We start from the raw sequence: 14,397 nt of genomic DNA on the forward strand, positions 1-14,397 counted from the left end.
CCGGGAGCCGCCGGAGGAGGAGCGGCGCAGGGGATGCGGCTGTGGCGGCGGCGGCGGCGGCCGAGCGCGGGGGTCGGCTGTGGCGGCGGAGGGGGGCGCGGGCCGGCAATGGCGCGGCGGCGCTGAGGGCGCGGGGCGGGCGGCGGCCGGAGGGCGGCGCGGGAGAAAGCAGCGGCGGTGGCCCCATGGCCCGGGCGCGCTGAGGGACGCGGCTCTCGCCTCAGCCCGGCGGCGGCCGAACAATGAAGCTCCTGAAGCCGACCTGGGTCAACCACAATGGTGAGTGCGCGCACGGGTCGCGGAAGGCCGAGCCCGGAGTCGAGTCGGGGTTTGGAGTGGGGTTGGAGCCGCGCGCAGGCCCTGCCCGCCTCGCCCCCGACGCACCCGGTGCCGGGTGCCCAAACTGCGGGGTCGGCGGGAGCGGACTTTGTCCCCCGCCCGGGGAAGCCGGCGAGCACGGGCACGTGCTCCGCCTGTCCTCAGCGAATCCGCCCTCACTCCTGGCACTTGCACTGAGCCCTCGGTCGCCCACCCGTGGTCCGTGGAGGAGCCGCGGCCTGCCTCCGGGGAGCGGCCTTGGGCGCCAGCCAGCTCCTGCCACTCGTCTGCATCAGCCAGGATGTGCTCAGATGGTCCAGTGTGTGAAACGGGCCCAGTGCCCTCTGTGGCTTTTCAGTGGCGGGGTGAACACCTGAAATCTGCCTGTCTCTGCCCCGCTGGAGGAGCTGTTACTGCTCCTGCCGGAGGCCTGAATCTGGTGACAGTGCCCTCATTTAGGGGACTATTGCTCGGTCCCCAAGGTCCCCCAGCTGAATGAACCACGTTTATGCTGAGCTGGGACGTCAGGGTGGCTTGGGTTGGAGCCCCCGTAGGGCCAGGGGTGATCTAGGAGAGGGCCTTCCTTAGCCCTGTGGCAGTGGTCCCGAAGCACACCCTGGGGGAGCAGACTCTTCCACTGCTCTGGTTGAGTACAGATAAGCCCACAAAACTGGTAGAGCGGTTTGTCATAGTTGTACTTTGTTGGCACAAGTGCTGCAAGAGTTGGTCTTTGCTCCCTGGAGAGGTGAGGGGAGAGAGACCCCCATCCTCTTGCTGACAGCACTGAAGCCCGGGGAGCGCCCCTCCAGCCTTGGGCCTGTAGCCCTGATTCCAACCTGTCTCTGCTGACAGGAAAAGGGTCACCCTGATTCTGTCTTGTTCCTCATTTCTACTTTGCAACGCGACTAGAGGGAGCTAGTGGTTTTTTGAGAGCAAGTAGAGGCCCCTTTTTTATACATGTGGAGCTTTTTAATTTTGAACTTAATCCCAGGACGCTTTCTACTACCGCAACTGAACTGAACATCTGTGTTCTTTCAGTCAGAAGTGTACTTTCCTTCTGTCTTCTTATGTGACATCTCTCTCATTTTTCAGGGTCCAGATGAGGTCACCTTTTTTGTTGTTGACATGCCTCTTTTTTTTTTTTCAAAGAAAAAGATTTTATTTATTTGACAGAGAGAGAGCACAAGTAGGGGGATCAGCAGGCAGAGGGAGAGGGAGAAGCAGGCTCCTCACTGAGCAGGGAGCCCGATGTAGGGCTTGATCCCAGGACCCTGGGATCATGACCTGAACCGTAGGCAGACACTTAACCTCCTGACCCACCCAGGCGCCCCTACATTCCTCCTGTTTTATTCCACTAGATATGCCCTGTCCCTGTGCATGTACTTCCCATATGCTCTCCCAGGGCAGGGGACTGCCTCATTCCCGTCTGTATTCCCTGCTACATTCAGCAGTACCTTCAACACAGAGGTATATGGTAAATATTGGTTTCAACAGGTAAGCTGAGGTTTCCATAATTTACAAAGATACATCAGGCTTACTATGCATGAAAGCAAAAGTGGTGAACTTTAGCTGCATTTCTCCAAGAGCATTTCCTGATGTGTAGTGTGTAGATCTTTCCCTGGAGAATTGGGCAAATGTTCAGTGATTATAAATTATGGTGCTTGTGATGGAAAAATTTTGCTGTGTAAGTGAAGATCTGAAGGAATTTTTATTTTATTTTATTTTAAAGATTTTATTTATTTGACAGAGAGACACAGCGAGAGAGAGAACACAGGCAGGAGGAGTGGGGAAAGGGAGAAGCAGGCTTCCCGCTGAGCAGGGAGCCCGATGCGGGGCTTGATCCCAGGACCCTGGGATCATGACCCGAGTCGGAGGCAGATGCTTAACGACTGAGCCACCCAGGCGCCCTGGAATTTTTATTTTAAAATGCTTTGTCTAGATCATTTTTTTAAGATTTACTTACTCATTTTAGAGTGAGAGAGGGCAAGGGAGGGTAGGAGGGCAGGCAGAGGGAGAGAGAATTCTCAAGCAGACTCCCTGCTGAGCACAGAGCCCAACAGGGGGCTCAATCCCAGGACCCGGAGATCATGACCTGAGCCGAAATCAAGAGACAACTACTCAACTGACTGAGCTGCCTTGGCACCCCATAGATCAATTTTTGTGTATAATCTACCCTTCTCCAGTCTTTCTTCTATCTCTTGCCATATAATTTCTAACTTTGTGATAAGCTCCTTAGTAGGACCCAGGTTTTATGCTATGTAAGCATAAGTATGTCAAGATGCTTAAGTGATTATCTAGGTACAAATGAGTGAGAGTCTGCAACCAGGCCAGCAGCCAAACATCCCAGCCTGGCAGAGTGGGCAGAGTAGTGGGCCCTGGCCTCTTGTTGCTGCAGTCTGCCTCTCCATGGTCCTAGAATGGCACAGGATGATATTTGCTCTGCTTTCTTCACAGTACAATCGTGATCTTTGGTTGCAAAGGTAAACACAGAAGTGCTCCCCAGACTATAAAGAGCTTTAGAAATCTAAGAGAGAATAATAAAAGAAATTGAGACTCTGGCAGGATAGGATTTAACTTTCCTGTCTTTAAAAATCTCCTGAAATCAGCCTCTGTCTCTTCAAGTGTTTAGAAGGACTGTCAGGGTAAATTACCACTGTCCTGAAGGACATGATAATAATCTGGATCACTACTGAGCAGTCTTTCAAAGACTGGTAAATAGTAGGAGCTGCTGGGAGCAGGGGCTGCTTAGCCAGAAATCAGAGTTGTGGGCGATGGCCAGTAAAATCACGCTTACTTTGGATTAACAAACCCAAAAGACCATGGTGCTGTGGAGAGTGCATCATTGCACTTTCAGGTTTCCTGAGTCTGCATTCATACTCCTGACTCGTTAATGTGGCTTGAACATACTTTTTCTGGTGTCTGGGAGTCCAAAGAGGGAAGGAGCAGAGAGCCCAGCATTTTCCCTGTGGTGGCAGGGTCCATTTAGCCATGGTGGAGAGGACAGCTAGAATCAAGCAGGTTAAAGGCAAAGGAAGAAATATCTGTTGGGATGAAAGCATACTTTCGGTCTCCATTTTCCTGGCTAATAATAGTGGTAAGACCTTTCCTCTAAGGTAGGGTTTCTCAACCTCAGCACTACTGACATTTTGGACTACATAATTGTTGTGTGTTGTAGGATGTTAGCATCCCTCGCCTCAGCTCGTCGGGATACCAGTACCACCACCCCCACACACACCCAACTGTGACAACCAAAAATGTCTCCAGACATTGCCAGTATCCCCTGGTGGCCAGAATCAGCCCCAGTTGAGAATCACTGCTCTCGGGTGATCAGTAAGTTAATAAATTTTGAAGTTGTTATATTCACAGTGAAATGAGCCTTGAACATGTAATCAGACTGGATTCAAGATGCAATCATTTATTAGCTGTAAATTCATAGGCTTGTGACTCCACTTCTAGGCCTTGTTAAAGTTGAGGAAATATAAAGATTCTTTCCTGTGTTTTCACGCTGTACCCAAATATAAAAAGACTGTCTTATGATACACAATAAAAGCTAATAATATTTATCACATATATGGAAGTATGTGTCAGCCACTGTTAACACATACACCTGTTTTACTCTCTGTTCTTGGATATAGTATTCCTTATATATCTTGTTTTATTTTTGAAGGTTCATTTCTAAATTCGGTTATAACCCTATATTGGTCACAAAGTGAATGATTGGGTTTTTGGTTGTAGAAAAATGTAATTTATGTGTTTAGAAAATTTCACTGAGACTCATGGTTTTTCCCATCCCTGGGCCTTTGCTTCTGAGAGTTTCCGGAAGTCTTCACTCCTCGGCAGATGATGTTCATGCTCAGCTCTTCAGGGAAGCCCATTCTAACCAGAAGGGCCAGAACTGAAAGAACTCTTGTCCTCCCTTGGCCTCTGGCTCACACTTTGATGACATTGTTATAAAAAGGCATTTGGCAAATTTTCAGTACTGGGATAATTTGTCAGTTAATCACATTTGCTTTATGGTGTGTGTTTTTCCTCCTGCCCTGTAATTGGATTATTTTTCCCCCTACCCTGTGTCCTTCCAGAAAGGATTTCAAGACATCTTTCTGAGACATATACTGGTGAAAATAAATAAATAAGGTTGAAGGGGAAATGCAGGCTGGGTCGTACAATAATGAAGTCAGCAGCAGGTGTGGAAAGGCCCTGCACAGCTGCTAGAGGGGCACTGCAGACCTATCTCTGAGAACAGTCTGGGAGGGATCCTAATAGTGATATTTTATAATTGCACTGGTCATTAAGATAAGCTTTGTAGTTTGTCTACATCAGGGGTTCTCAAACAGACCAATGTCTGGAAACACATTTTGTTTTCACAACTGAAGGGGGGGGACACTACTGGCATCTAGTAGGTAGAGGGCAGGACTACTGCTGAACACTTTGCAGTATATAGGACATTTCCCCACAATAAAGAATCATCTGGCCCAAAATGTGAGTGGTGCTGAGGTTGAGAAACCCTGCTCTGTATAAGAACATTTTTATTATTTGCCTTTTCATGTATTTGTGTCATGGTTCCAACTAGATGGTAAACTTCTTGAGGACAAGAATTTTGCTTTTTATTTAGGAGTCAGATAGTCTTGTTCTTGAATCTCCGTGCTCTGCTGCTCACCAAATATGTGTTACAGAAGGTTCTTTTTATCTCATCTCCTGATTTGTTAAATGAAGCCAATAATACCTGCCTCATCTGCTGCCTGTGAAGTCTCGGGAAATCTGAGCTCTCTCCACTCTGTCTCTCATTGAGTTATACCTGAAGACAGTAAGTTGATTTAAAAAAAAAATAACCAGAAGGCATCGTAAGATTCAGAAGAAAATGGGTGGGATTTTGCCTTAGATAATACACATGTGGATCTTCCACTTATTTATGGATGAAACTTTGAACCCTTCTGGGGAGAAGGTCTGTGGTGATCAGAGGTAAATAAGGTTACCCCTTTGTATGTAGGTGGGAGAGGACATATAGACCACGTTCTAGAACACAGGGCAGGTGGAAATCTGAGCTACACAAGTGAGCCATGGTAGCCCTAGGGACAAGAGCCTGGTTTGTGGGTGTACCCTGGGGCTGAGCCTTGATGGGGTGTGGAGTGTGGTGGTAGAGAAGGCACTGCCAGTGTGGACGTGTCAGAAGCAATAGGCCCGGGGAGGTTTGAGAGCATTTTAGGAAAGGGAGTAGATGAAACAAACAGCAAGTGTTTTAGAACACCTCTGGCAAAAAGAAAACCCATTTAGGTCAAAACTTGTTGCTTTTGAAAGCATTACCTGCTTTGATGCATTAACCAACCTAGGACAGACCAAGTCACAGGGAAGTTGCCCTGGTCAGAGCCACTGTATGAGGGACAGACAGAAGAGGCAGTGAGCTTCATTTGAGGGCCAGGAATAGACCTTCATAGGAACAGACTCCAGGTCTGCTGCATCGTCCATCAGAAGGTCCTGTACAGAGAGGCACTCAGTGAATTCATCCATTCAACAAATAATGAGTACAGATTGCGTGCCAGGGGCTAAGTGCTAGAAATATAGCGGTGAACCAAGGAGCAGAACAGGATCTTTTGAGGAGCAGCATGTGATGCATTCTAGCCAGTGAGACTAGGAGGGAGGGCTATCTGCTGGGGGCATCCTGTCTAAGCGGACAGGGAGATGGAGGAGGGGAGAATTATTGGGGAGAGCTAGACGCAGGACTGGACAGAAAGAAGTTGAGCTGTAGTGCAAGTGCAACAAAAGCTGCAGCTGACCCTGTCAGGGGCTCTGCAGCTAGTCCTTATGAGTTGTCCTGAATTGGGGTGAAGGGCCAGGGCTTTCTAGTGCCACATCCACAATCATTGGGTGCAGGCTGTCCTGGGGAGGGGACCTGACCTTGATCAAAGCAGTTCTTCCACTGAGGGCATGTCCCCTATGGAGAAGCTGGGAGTTTTCACAGGCTGCCAGCACTCCCACAGCTGGGGGCAGGTGCTTCAGTTTCTGGAGGGAGGGGGCCTGGCCTGGTACCACAGCAACCATGACAGGCCTGATGGAGGTGAGAGGAAGGCAGCTGTTTGAGGGAGGAGCATTCCAGACAGAAGAGCCAGAGCTTGCCTGGCAGGTTTGAGGAATAGCATGGATGTCTTATGATTGAAGTGAGGCTGGAGCAGCAAATGGGCAAGAGCATTAAGAGATGAGTCTGGAGAGAGCTGTGGACTGACTGGGAGGCCCTGGTGGCTGCTAGACTTCAGTTCCCAGTGCCGTGTGAGCAGAGGAGTAACGGTGATCTGACTTGACTGTTAAAGATCCTCCTGACTTCTTCACTGGAACTAGGATGAGTGTGGGGCCAATGGAGAGAGCTGGGAGACCCATTAAAAGGCAGTTGCAGTGATCCAGGCAAGAGATGATTGTGGTTTGGACCAGGGAGGTGATGGAGGTGATAGTGCTGATGAGAAATGGCTGGACTTTATGTGAGTATACATATATTATTTTTTTACATATAGTTTACGTATGTTATTTCATGTAATAATTATATATTATAATTATATAAAATATGTAAATTATATATATTTATAATTTACATAGGGAAATGCACAGTTTGTATACAATTTGATGAATTTTGGCAAACAAATATGCTCCCTAACTCATTCCCAACTCAAGATACAAACGTTTGCACCTCTCTAGAAAGTTTGAGTTACAGACATATTGTGAAGGTAGAGTCACCAGGGTAGAATGTGGGATGTGAGATGGGCTGGCTCCCAGGTGAAGAGCAGGGTTGTCGTCCACTGAGATCAGTAAGAGAACAGAGCAGACAGAGAGGAAGAGCAAGCATTCAGTTAGAGGGGGTGGGCCAAATGAAGCCACCACACAGGGCTTCCCCCCCAGGGTCCCCTTTGATAAATGGCTTCTTCACCTTCTCCCTTTTGAAAACACTAGAGCTCCATTCTAGAGCTGTTGTTTTTGTTGTTTTTTTTTTTAAGATTTTATTTATTTATTCATAAGAGACAGAGAGAGATGCAGAGGGAGAAGCAGGCTCCCCGCTGAGCAGGGAGCCCGATGCGGGACTTGATCCCAGGACCCTGGGATCATGACCTGAGCCGAAGGCAGATGCTTAACCAACTGAGCCGCCCCGGCGCCCTAGAGCTATTGTTAAGGAATAGGACAAACACCTACATTTTTGGCTAGAGACAATTGCCATGTATAATTATACTAGGATACATCTTACAGTGTATGAGTGATTTGGATAATGAAGCATTTTGTACTTAAAGTTATTTTTCTTATTTTCACAGTAATACCTGTTCAATTTAGGAAAAGTTAGAAAATGCTAAAACTTTATATGGTCTTTGAAACCATTTGGAAAAAAAATAAATGGATAACTTGGTGCTTTTAAAAAAACCCACACACATTTTATTTAGTGTACGTACCACAATGTAAAAGTATCTGCATTCTTTAAGACCTTAACCAAATCCCTGATACCGTAGCAAATTCAGTGTTTTTATTGTATAGCCTCCCTTCAGACCTTGCCTTGCTCATGTAACTGGAATAGCTAAAATGTTGCTTTGCATGTTCTACTTAAATAATACTGTATCTTTGTTCTTTTTTTCCTTTTTTTTTTTTTAAAGATTTTATTTATTTATTTGACAGAGACACAGCGAGAGAGGGAACACAAGCAGGGGTAGTGGGAGAGGGAGAAGCAGGCTTCCCACTGAGCAGGGAGCCCAACGAGGGGCTCGATCCCAGGATCCTGGGATTATGACCTGAGCCGAAGGCAGACACTTAACGACTGAGCCACCCAGGTGCCCCTCCCTTTTTTTAAATTGAAATATTTTATATAGCATTAATGTTTCAGGTGTACAACATCATGATTCCGTATTTGTATATATCACAAAATAATCACAGTAAGTCTAGTTAACATTCATCACTGTACATAGTTACAGAATTTTTTTTCTTGCGTCGAAAGCTTTTAAAATTTACTCTCTTAGTAACTTTCAAGTATGGGATACAGTATTATTAACTGTAGTATTATTTTCTTAATTGTTAAACAGCTAACAGATTCCCCACCCCCATAGAAGAGTTGTTTTTAATTGCTCTTAATTTTTTAATTAAACTGTATATGTTTAGAGAAATCCATTTTGCAGATAACTTTTAAGGAATATCTCTGTTCTGCAAAAGTAAAGGAGAAAAAAGTATGAAGAAATAGTCGCTGTTACCAAAACTTCCTAGATTATGCATTGGCAAATGCTGCAGGAGAAGTGATTAAGATTCATAAATGATATACCTGTAACTTTCTTTTTACTTTTGTTTGTAGCAACACACAAAACACACATACACACACACACACACACACACACACACTCTCTCTCTCTCTCTCTCTCTCTCTCTCTCTCTCTCTCTCAAAACGGTTGCATGATTGCTACAGCTTCCTTCCTGTGCTGTGTTTTGAATCTCTCAGCCACCTGATACCTATGAGATGTCATCGTGGTAGTGCTTACCTAAGGAGACCGGAGAAGTTTTTGTGGTTGAAAGCAGTAGACATAACAGCAGCAGATGGCTTTGTGAGCCAGCCAAGGCCATGCTTCGCACTTGCAGGTGCTTGGTGACATCTGAGTCCTCACTTGAGGAGATGAGGAGCCTGCCTTTCAAAGATCGGGATGCTTATGACACTGAAGGTGTTTTTGAATTTTGGGCCTCTGCTGCAGTCTTTCTCCAGCCATTAACAATAAGTACTTATTGAGTGCCTAGTGGTACTGTTGAGTCACTCTGGTACCTAGAGCTGTGTCTTGGCTCTAGGTACAACAGTGACTCTGACTAAAACAGACAAAAATTGCTGAGCTCCTGGAGTTTACATTCTGGTGGTTGGGGTGGACAGACATGCAATAAAGGAAATTATACAATATGTAAGAAATTGCTAAGAAAAGAGTAGATGAGAATTGGGATTGGTTGCACCAAGTTGAGGAAGTAGTACTTTCAGGTAGGGTGGTAAGGGTAGGCCTCAATGAGAGGGCGTCATTTGAGCAAAGACTAAAAGGAGGTGAGAGTCGTTAAGCGTCTGCCTTCGGCTCAGGTCATGATCCCAGGGTCCTGGAATCGAGCCCCGCATCGGGCTCCCTGCTCCACAGGAAGCCTGCTTCTCCCTCTCCCACTCCCCCTGCTTGTGTTCCCTCTCTCGCTGTGTCTGTCTCTGTCAAATAAATAAATAAAATCTTTAATAAAAATAAAAAATTAAAGGAGGTGAGAGAGGTATGTGTGTGTCTGGGAAGGAACCAGTTCAGGGCACTGGATGGAAACACTCCTGCGCAGTCTAGGAACAGAAGGATGGCCAGGGCATGGGGCCAGTGATTGGGGGAAGAGGCAGAAGATGGAGGCCAGAAAAGTCATGGGTGGGACCTTGTGCTGCGCCTCTTGGCTTCCCCTGTCCCAGGCATGATCTTTGCTGATGGGGAGCAGGTTTGGGCCGGAAGATCCGGAGTTGCGTTGTGGAGAAGTTGAAGATGAAATGTCTGTAGATAGCTGGATAGAGGAGCAAGCTGCACATTAGAGTACTTAGGTACAAGTCTCTCCAGAGAGATGACTGGTTGTAGATTTGCACGTTATCACCTGCATGAGGAGTCAGTTTTATTGACAGCCACTGATGTTTTGGTATTTGCCCTTATTTTATATTACTACACATAGGTATATTTAAAAACATCATATATGTGTGTGTATTTATTTTTTTATTATTGAGAAAGTTGTAGATTACCACTCAGGGGAATGAAACAATACTAAGAGATTCTTTGTACTCTTTTCCCAGTTTCTCCCACTGGTAACATTTTATAAAACAGCAATATAATATCACATTCACATTGATATTGACACAATCCAACTGTCTTATTCAGACTTCACTTGTTTTTGTACTCACTTGTGTTTGGGTAGGTGTTTAGGGTTTTGTTTTGTTGTTTTGTTTTGTTTTGTTTTTAGATTTTATTTATTTGAGAAAGAGAGCAGGAGGAGGAGCAAAGGGAGAGGGACAAGCCAACTTCGTGCTGAGCACAGAGCCTGAAGCAGGGCTTGATCCGAGGACCCTGAGATCAGGACCTAAGCAAAAATCGAGAGTCAGTGGCTTAACTGACAGCCACGCAGGCGCCCCCGGGTGTTTAGTTCTACACAGTTTTTCACCTGTGTAGGTTCATGTATCCACCACCACAGTCAAGACACTGAGCAGTTACAATTAATACCTTTTATAACCCTTCCACACCCCTGTACCTTACAGATAGGTAGGTAGGTGGGTAGAGTTATATAGATATATATAGATAGATTGGTTTGGTTTTGGTTAGCATTTTTTTAAGTTGTGGTAAAATACACTTAACAAAATTTACCATCTTAACCATCTTTTAAAGTGTGTAATTCAGTAGTGTTATGTATGTTCACGCTGTTGTGGAACCAATCTCCAGAACTTAGTCATCTTGTAAAACTAAAATTGTGTACACATTAAACAAGTCCCCATTCTCCCTACCTCCAGCCCCTGGCAACTACCACTCTACTTTCTGTCTTTATAAATTTGACTGCTCTACAGACCTCATATAAGTGGAATCATATATTATTTGTGACTAGCTTATGTTAATTATAACATTTTCAGGGTTCATCCATGTTGTAGAGTGCATCAGGATCTCCTTCCTTTTTAAGGCTGAATGATATTCTGTTGTATGTATATACCACAGTTTGCTTATCCATGCATCTGTCAATGGACACTTAGATTGCTTCTTCCTCTTGGCTGTTCTGACTAATGCTGCTATGAGCATGGGTGTACGATATCTCTTCAAGACCTTGCTTTCAATTCTTTTGGATATATACCCAGAAGTGGAATTGCTGGATCACGGGTAATTCTATATTTAATTTTTTAAGGAATGCCCATACTATTTTGATAGCGGCTGTACCATTTTACATTCCCACCAGCAATGCACAGAATTCCATTTTCTCTACATCCTTACCAGCACTTGTTATTCTCTCTCTCTCTCTTTTTTCTAATAGTAGCCAACCTAATAGATGTAAGGTGATAATCTCATTCTGATTTGCATTTTTGTGGTAGCTAATGATGTTGAGCATCTTTTTATATGCTTGTTGGCCATTTGTATATCTTCTTTGGAGAAATGTCTGTTCAAGTCCTTTGCCTGTTTTTGAATGGGTTTTTCTGTTTTCTGTCATTGAGTTTTAGGAGTTCTCTGTATTTCAGGATATTAATCTTTCATCATATATGTGGTTTACAAATATTTTCTCCTGTTTTTTGGATTGCCTTTTTATTCTGTTGATAGTGCCCTTTGGTGGGCAAAAGTTTTTAATTTCCAAGAAGCCCAATTTGTCTATTTTTTTCCTCTTAATGCCTGTGTCTTTGGTATCATATCTAAGAAATCATTGCCAAATCCAGTGTCGTTAAACTTTCCCCCATGTTCTCTTGAGTTTTATAATGTTAGGTTTTACATTTGGATCCATTTTGAGTTAAATCCTTATATGGTGTAAGGATCTAGCTTCATTCTTTTGCATGCAGATGTTCATTTTTTCCAGCACCATTTGTTGATGAAACTGTCCTTTTCCCATGGACTGGTCTTGGTGCCCTTGTCAAAAATCACTTGACCACATATGCAAGGGTTTCTTTCTGTGCTCTCTATTCTGCTGTGCTGGTCTCTGTGTCTGTCTTCATGCCAGTAACACACTGTTTTGATTACTGTAGCTTCGTAGTCAGTTTTGAGATCAGGAAGTGTAAGACTCCAACTTTGTTCTTTTTTTTTTTTTTTTAAAGATTTTTGTTTATTTGACAGAGAGAGACACAGCGAGAGAGGGAACACAAGCAGGGGGAGCAGGAGAGGGAGAAGCAGGCTTCCCGCTGAGCAGGGACCCCGATGTGGGGCTCGATCCCAGGACCCTGGGATCATGACCTGAGCTGAAGGCAGACACCCAACGACTGAGCCACCCAGGTGCCCCTCCAACGTTGTTCTTTTCCAAGATTCTTTTAGCTATTCGGGGTCCTGTGAAATTCTATAAGAATTTATAGATGGGTTTTTTTATTTCTGCAAAAAATGTCATTGCCAGTTTTTGTTTTGTTTTTTTTCAAGTGAAGTCTACCCCCAACACAGTGCTGGAACTCACAATCCTGAGATAAAGATTCGCACACTCTGTACTGATTGAGCCAGCCAAGCTCCCCTATCATTGCAGTTTTGATAGGGATTGCATTAAATCTGTAGAGCTTTGGGTATTGTTGACATCTTAACAGTATTAAGTCTTCCAGTTCTGAACACAGGATGTTTTTCCATTTATTTGTGTCTTTAATTTCTTTCAGCGCTGTTTTCTAGTCTTCAGTGTACAAACATTTCCCCATGTTTCATATTTACCAAAATTTGTTAAAACCAGGTATTAATGGGCTGTATAGGAGAAGTGTTTCCAGGAGCAATGTGCAGTGGGCAAAGGCCTCAACTTCCCCTAAGCTTCCATTCCAGCAGTACATGCTCACAGATGTTCCAGTTGGATCTGCCCAGTGAGCTGTCAGAGCATAAATGCCCAAAGACAGGAGTCCAAACCAAAGATCTGAAGGCCACCGAGAGGGCCTGCTATTCTCATTTGGGCCCTCCCTGCTTCTCTCTGGCCAGTGCTGTCTGTTCGGACTTTAAGTTCCACATTTGGGCCTCCTCCAGGAGTCTTTTCCACTGATGCCGGGTAGGAGGATTCTGTCTGACCACACTCTGTCAAAACCCAGTTTCTGTACCTTACTCTTTACTCCTGCCAGATGGAGAGCATTCGTGCTGCAGTTATCAGATCAGCAACCCCCAGTCAAGGAGCAGTGGCCAACTGTTGTAGCTCTGTGGAGAGAGTGACAGCAGGGTGCTGTGTGTGGTCTGAGGAGGGGTGCAAGACGGTGTCCAGGAGGGGTGACCTGGAAGCAGAGCCCCAAGGAGAATGGGCTTTGGTGGGTGTGCAGGGAGAACATGCTGGCCACTGCCATTCAAAGGATGTGAGATTGCCTGACAGCTCTAGGGCCCCGGGAGTGGATTAATTTCTCTTTTGTTTCTGTTTAAAAAAAAATAAATAAATAAGACTTTATTTATTTAAAAAAACAAAAGACTATTTATTTATTTATTTATTTATTTGACAGAGAGAGAGAGAGAGAGAGAGAGAGCGCGCGCGCACAAGCAGGGGAAGGGGCAGAGGGAAAGGGAGAAGCAGGCTCCCCACTGAGCAGGAAGCCTAATGCAGGGCTTGATCCCAGGACCCTGAGATCATGACCTGAGCCACCCAGGCACCCCTTGTCTCTGTTTGTATACAAAGAAAGATGGAAGGCAGGAAGCAGTTTAGGAATTCATATTTAACACTGTGCCACAGGAAAAGTTCTCTAACTAGTCAGGCCATAGATTGTTTTCCTCAGCTCCACCTCAAAGAGCCCTTTAGAAAAAGGAGGTCTGTTCCTACTGAGGGAATGTGAATCACTGTATTCCTTGGACCTCAGAGTCTAGTGCTGGAAGGAGGTAGGGAGCCGACACCATGCTGGTGGCTTTGTGTAGGTACATTACAATATTTCATTGACTCTGTGGCACATCTTTACAAAAGGAAACATGGTGCCCATTACCCCAGTCACACCTTTCACCAAAGCACATCGTGATCTAGGAAATGTTCACCTGTGAGATGTGTGCGTCTTTGAAGCAATGTGGCTCGGCATCTAATCTCTCTCAGAAGGTGCTTGCAAGGGTGACTGTGACTTCCACACCATTCAGATTAGGAAACTGGTGTTTGGAGGCATTCAGTAATTTACTCAAGGCTGCATAGTTGTTAAGTGTCAGGGCTGAGAATTCCACCCACGCTTGTTCATTGTTCAAACCCAGGCCTGTTCCCAGCCCTCGTTTCTGCCTTCCCCTGGAGCCTTGAGGCCCCCTCTGGTCTTAGCAAAAGCCCATGCTCCACACAGCTATGTCGAGCTGAAATGTGAGTCTGACTTTAGCGTTCCCTTACTTCAGAGGTAGCTGTAGAGGAAGGTCTGCGTTCCTCAGTGGTGTCTTGCTGGGCCCTACCCATCCTCTGAGCCTCATCTCTCTGCACACTCTGCAGCAGCTTGTCAGGATT

At 45.4% G+C, this 14,397-nt stretch overlaps 1 protein-coding gene across 2 annotated transcripts in view; it reads left to right on the forward strand.

Annotated features, from left to right (window-relative positions):
* The first annotated feature begins 126 nt into the window (after positions 1-126).
* The window catches only part of HIRA (histone cell cycle regulator), an 84,298-nt gene continuing 70,027 nt past the window's right edge, over positions 127-14,397 (forward strand). The window contains exons 1-2 of one of the 2 annotated variants that reach the window (XM_028094775.2): positions 127-279; positions 3,494-3,648. In XM_028094775.2, coding sequence (XP_027950576.1) covers positions 3,573-3,648 — 76 coding nt within the window. In that variant the 5' untranslated portion in view covers positions 127-279; positions 3,494-3,572. The remainder of the gene's footprint in view (positions 280-3,493; positions 3,649-14,397) is intronic. The other variant, XM_028094776.2, reaches the window with a different exon arrangement.

The sequence above is a fragment of the Eumetopias jubatus genome, unplaced genomic scaffold, assembly GCF_037043125.1.
Source record: "Eumetopias jubatus isolate StellerSeaLion01/CBP00866 unplaced genomic scaffold, mEumJub1_p1.0 scaffold_16, whole genome shotgun sequence".
NCBI classification, from domain to species: Eukaryota; Metazoa; Chordata; class Mammalia; order Carnivora; family Otariidae; genus Eumetopias; species Eumetopias jubatus.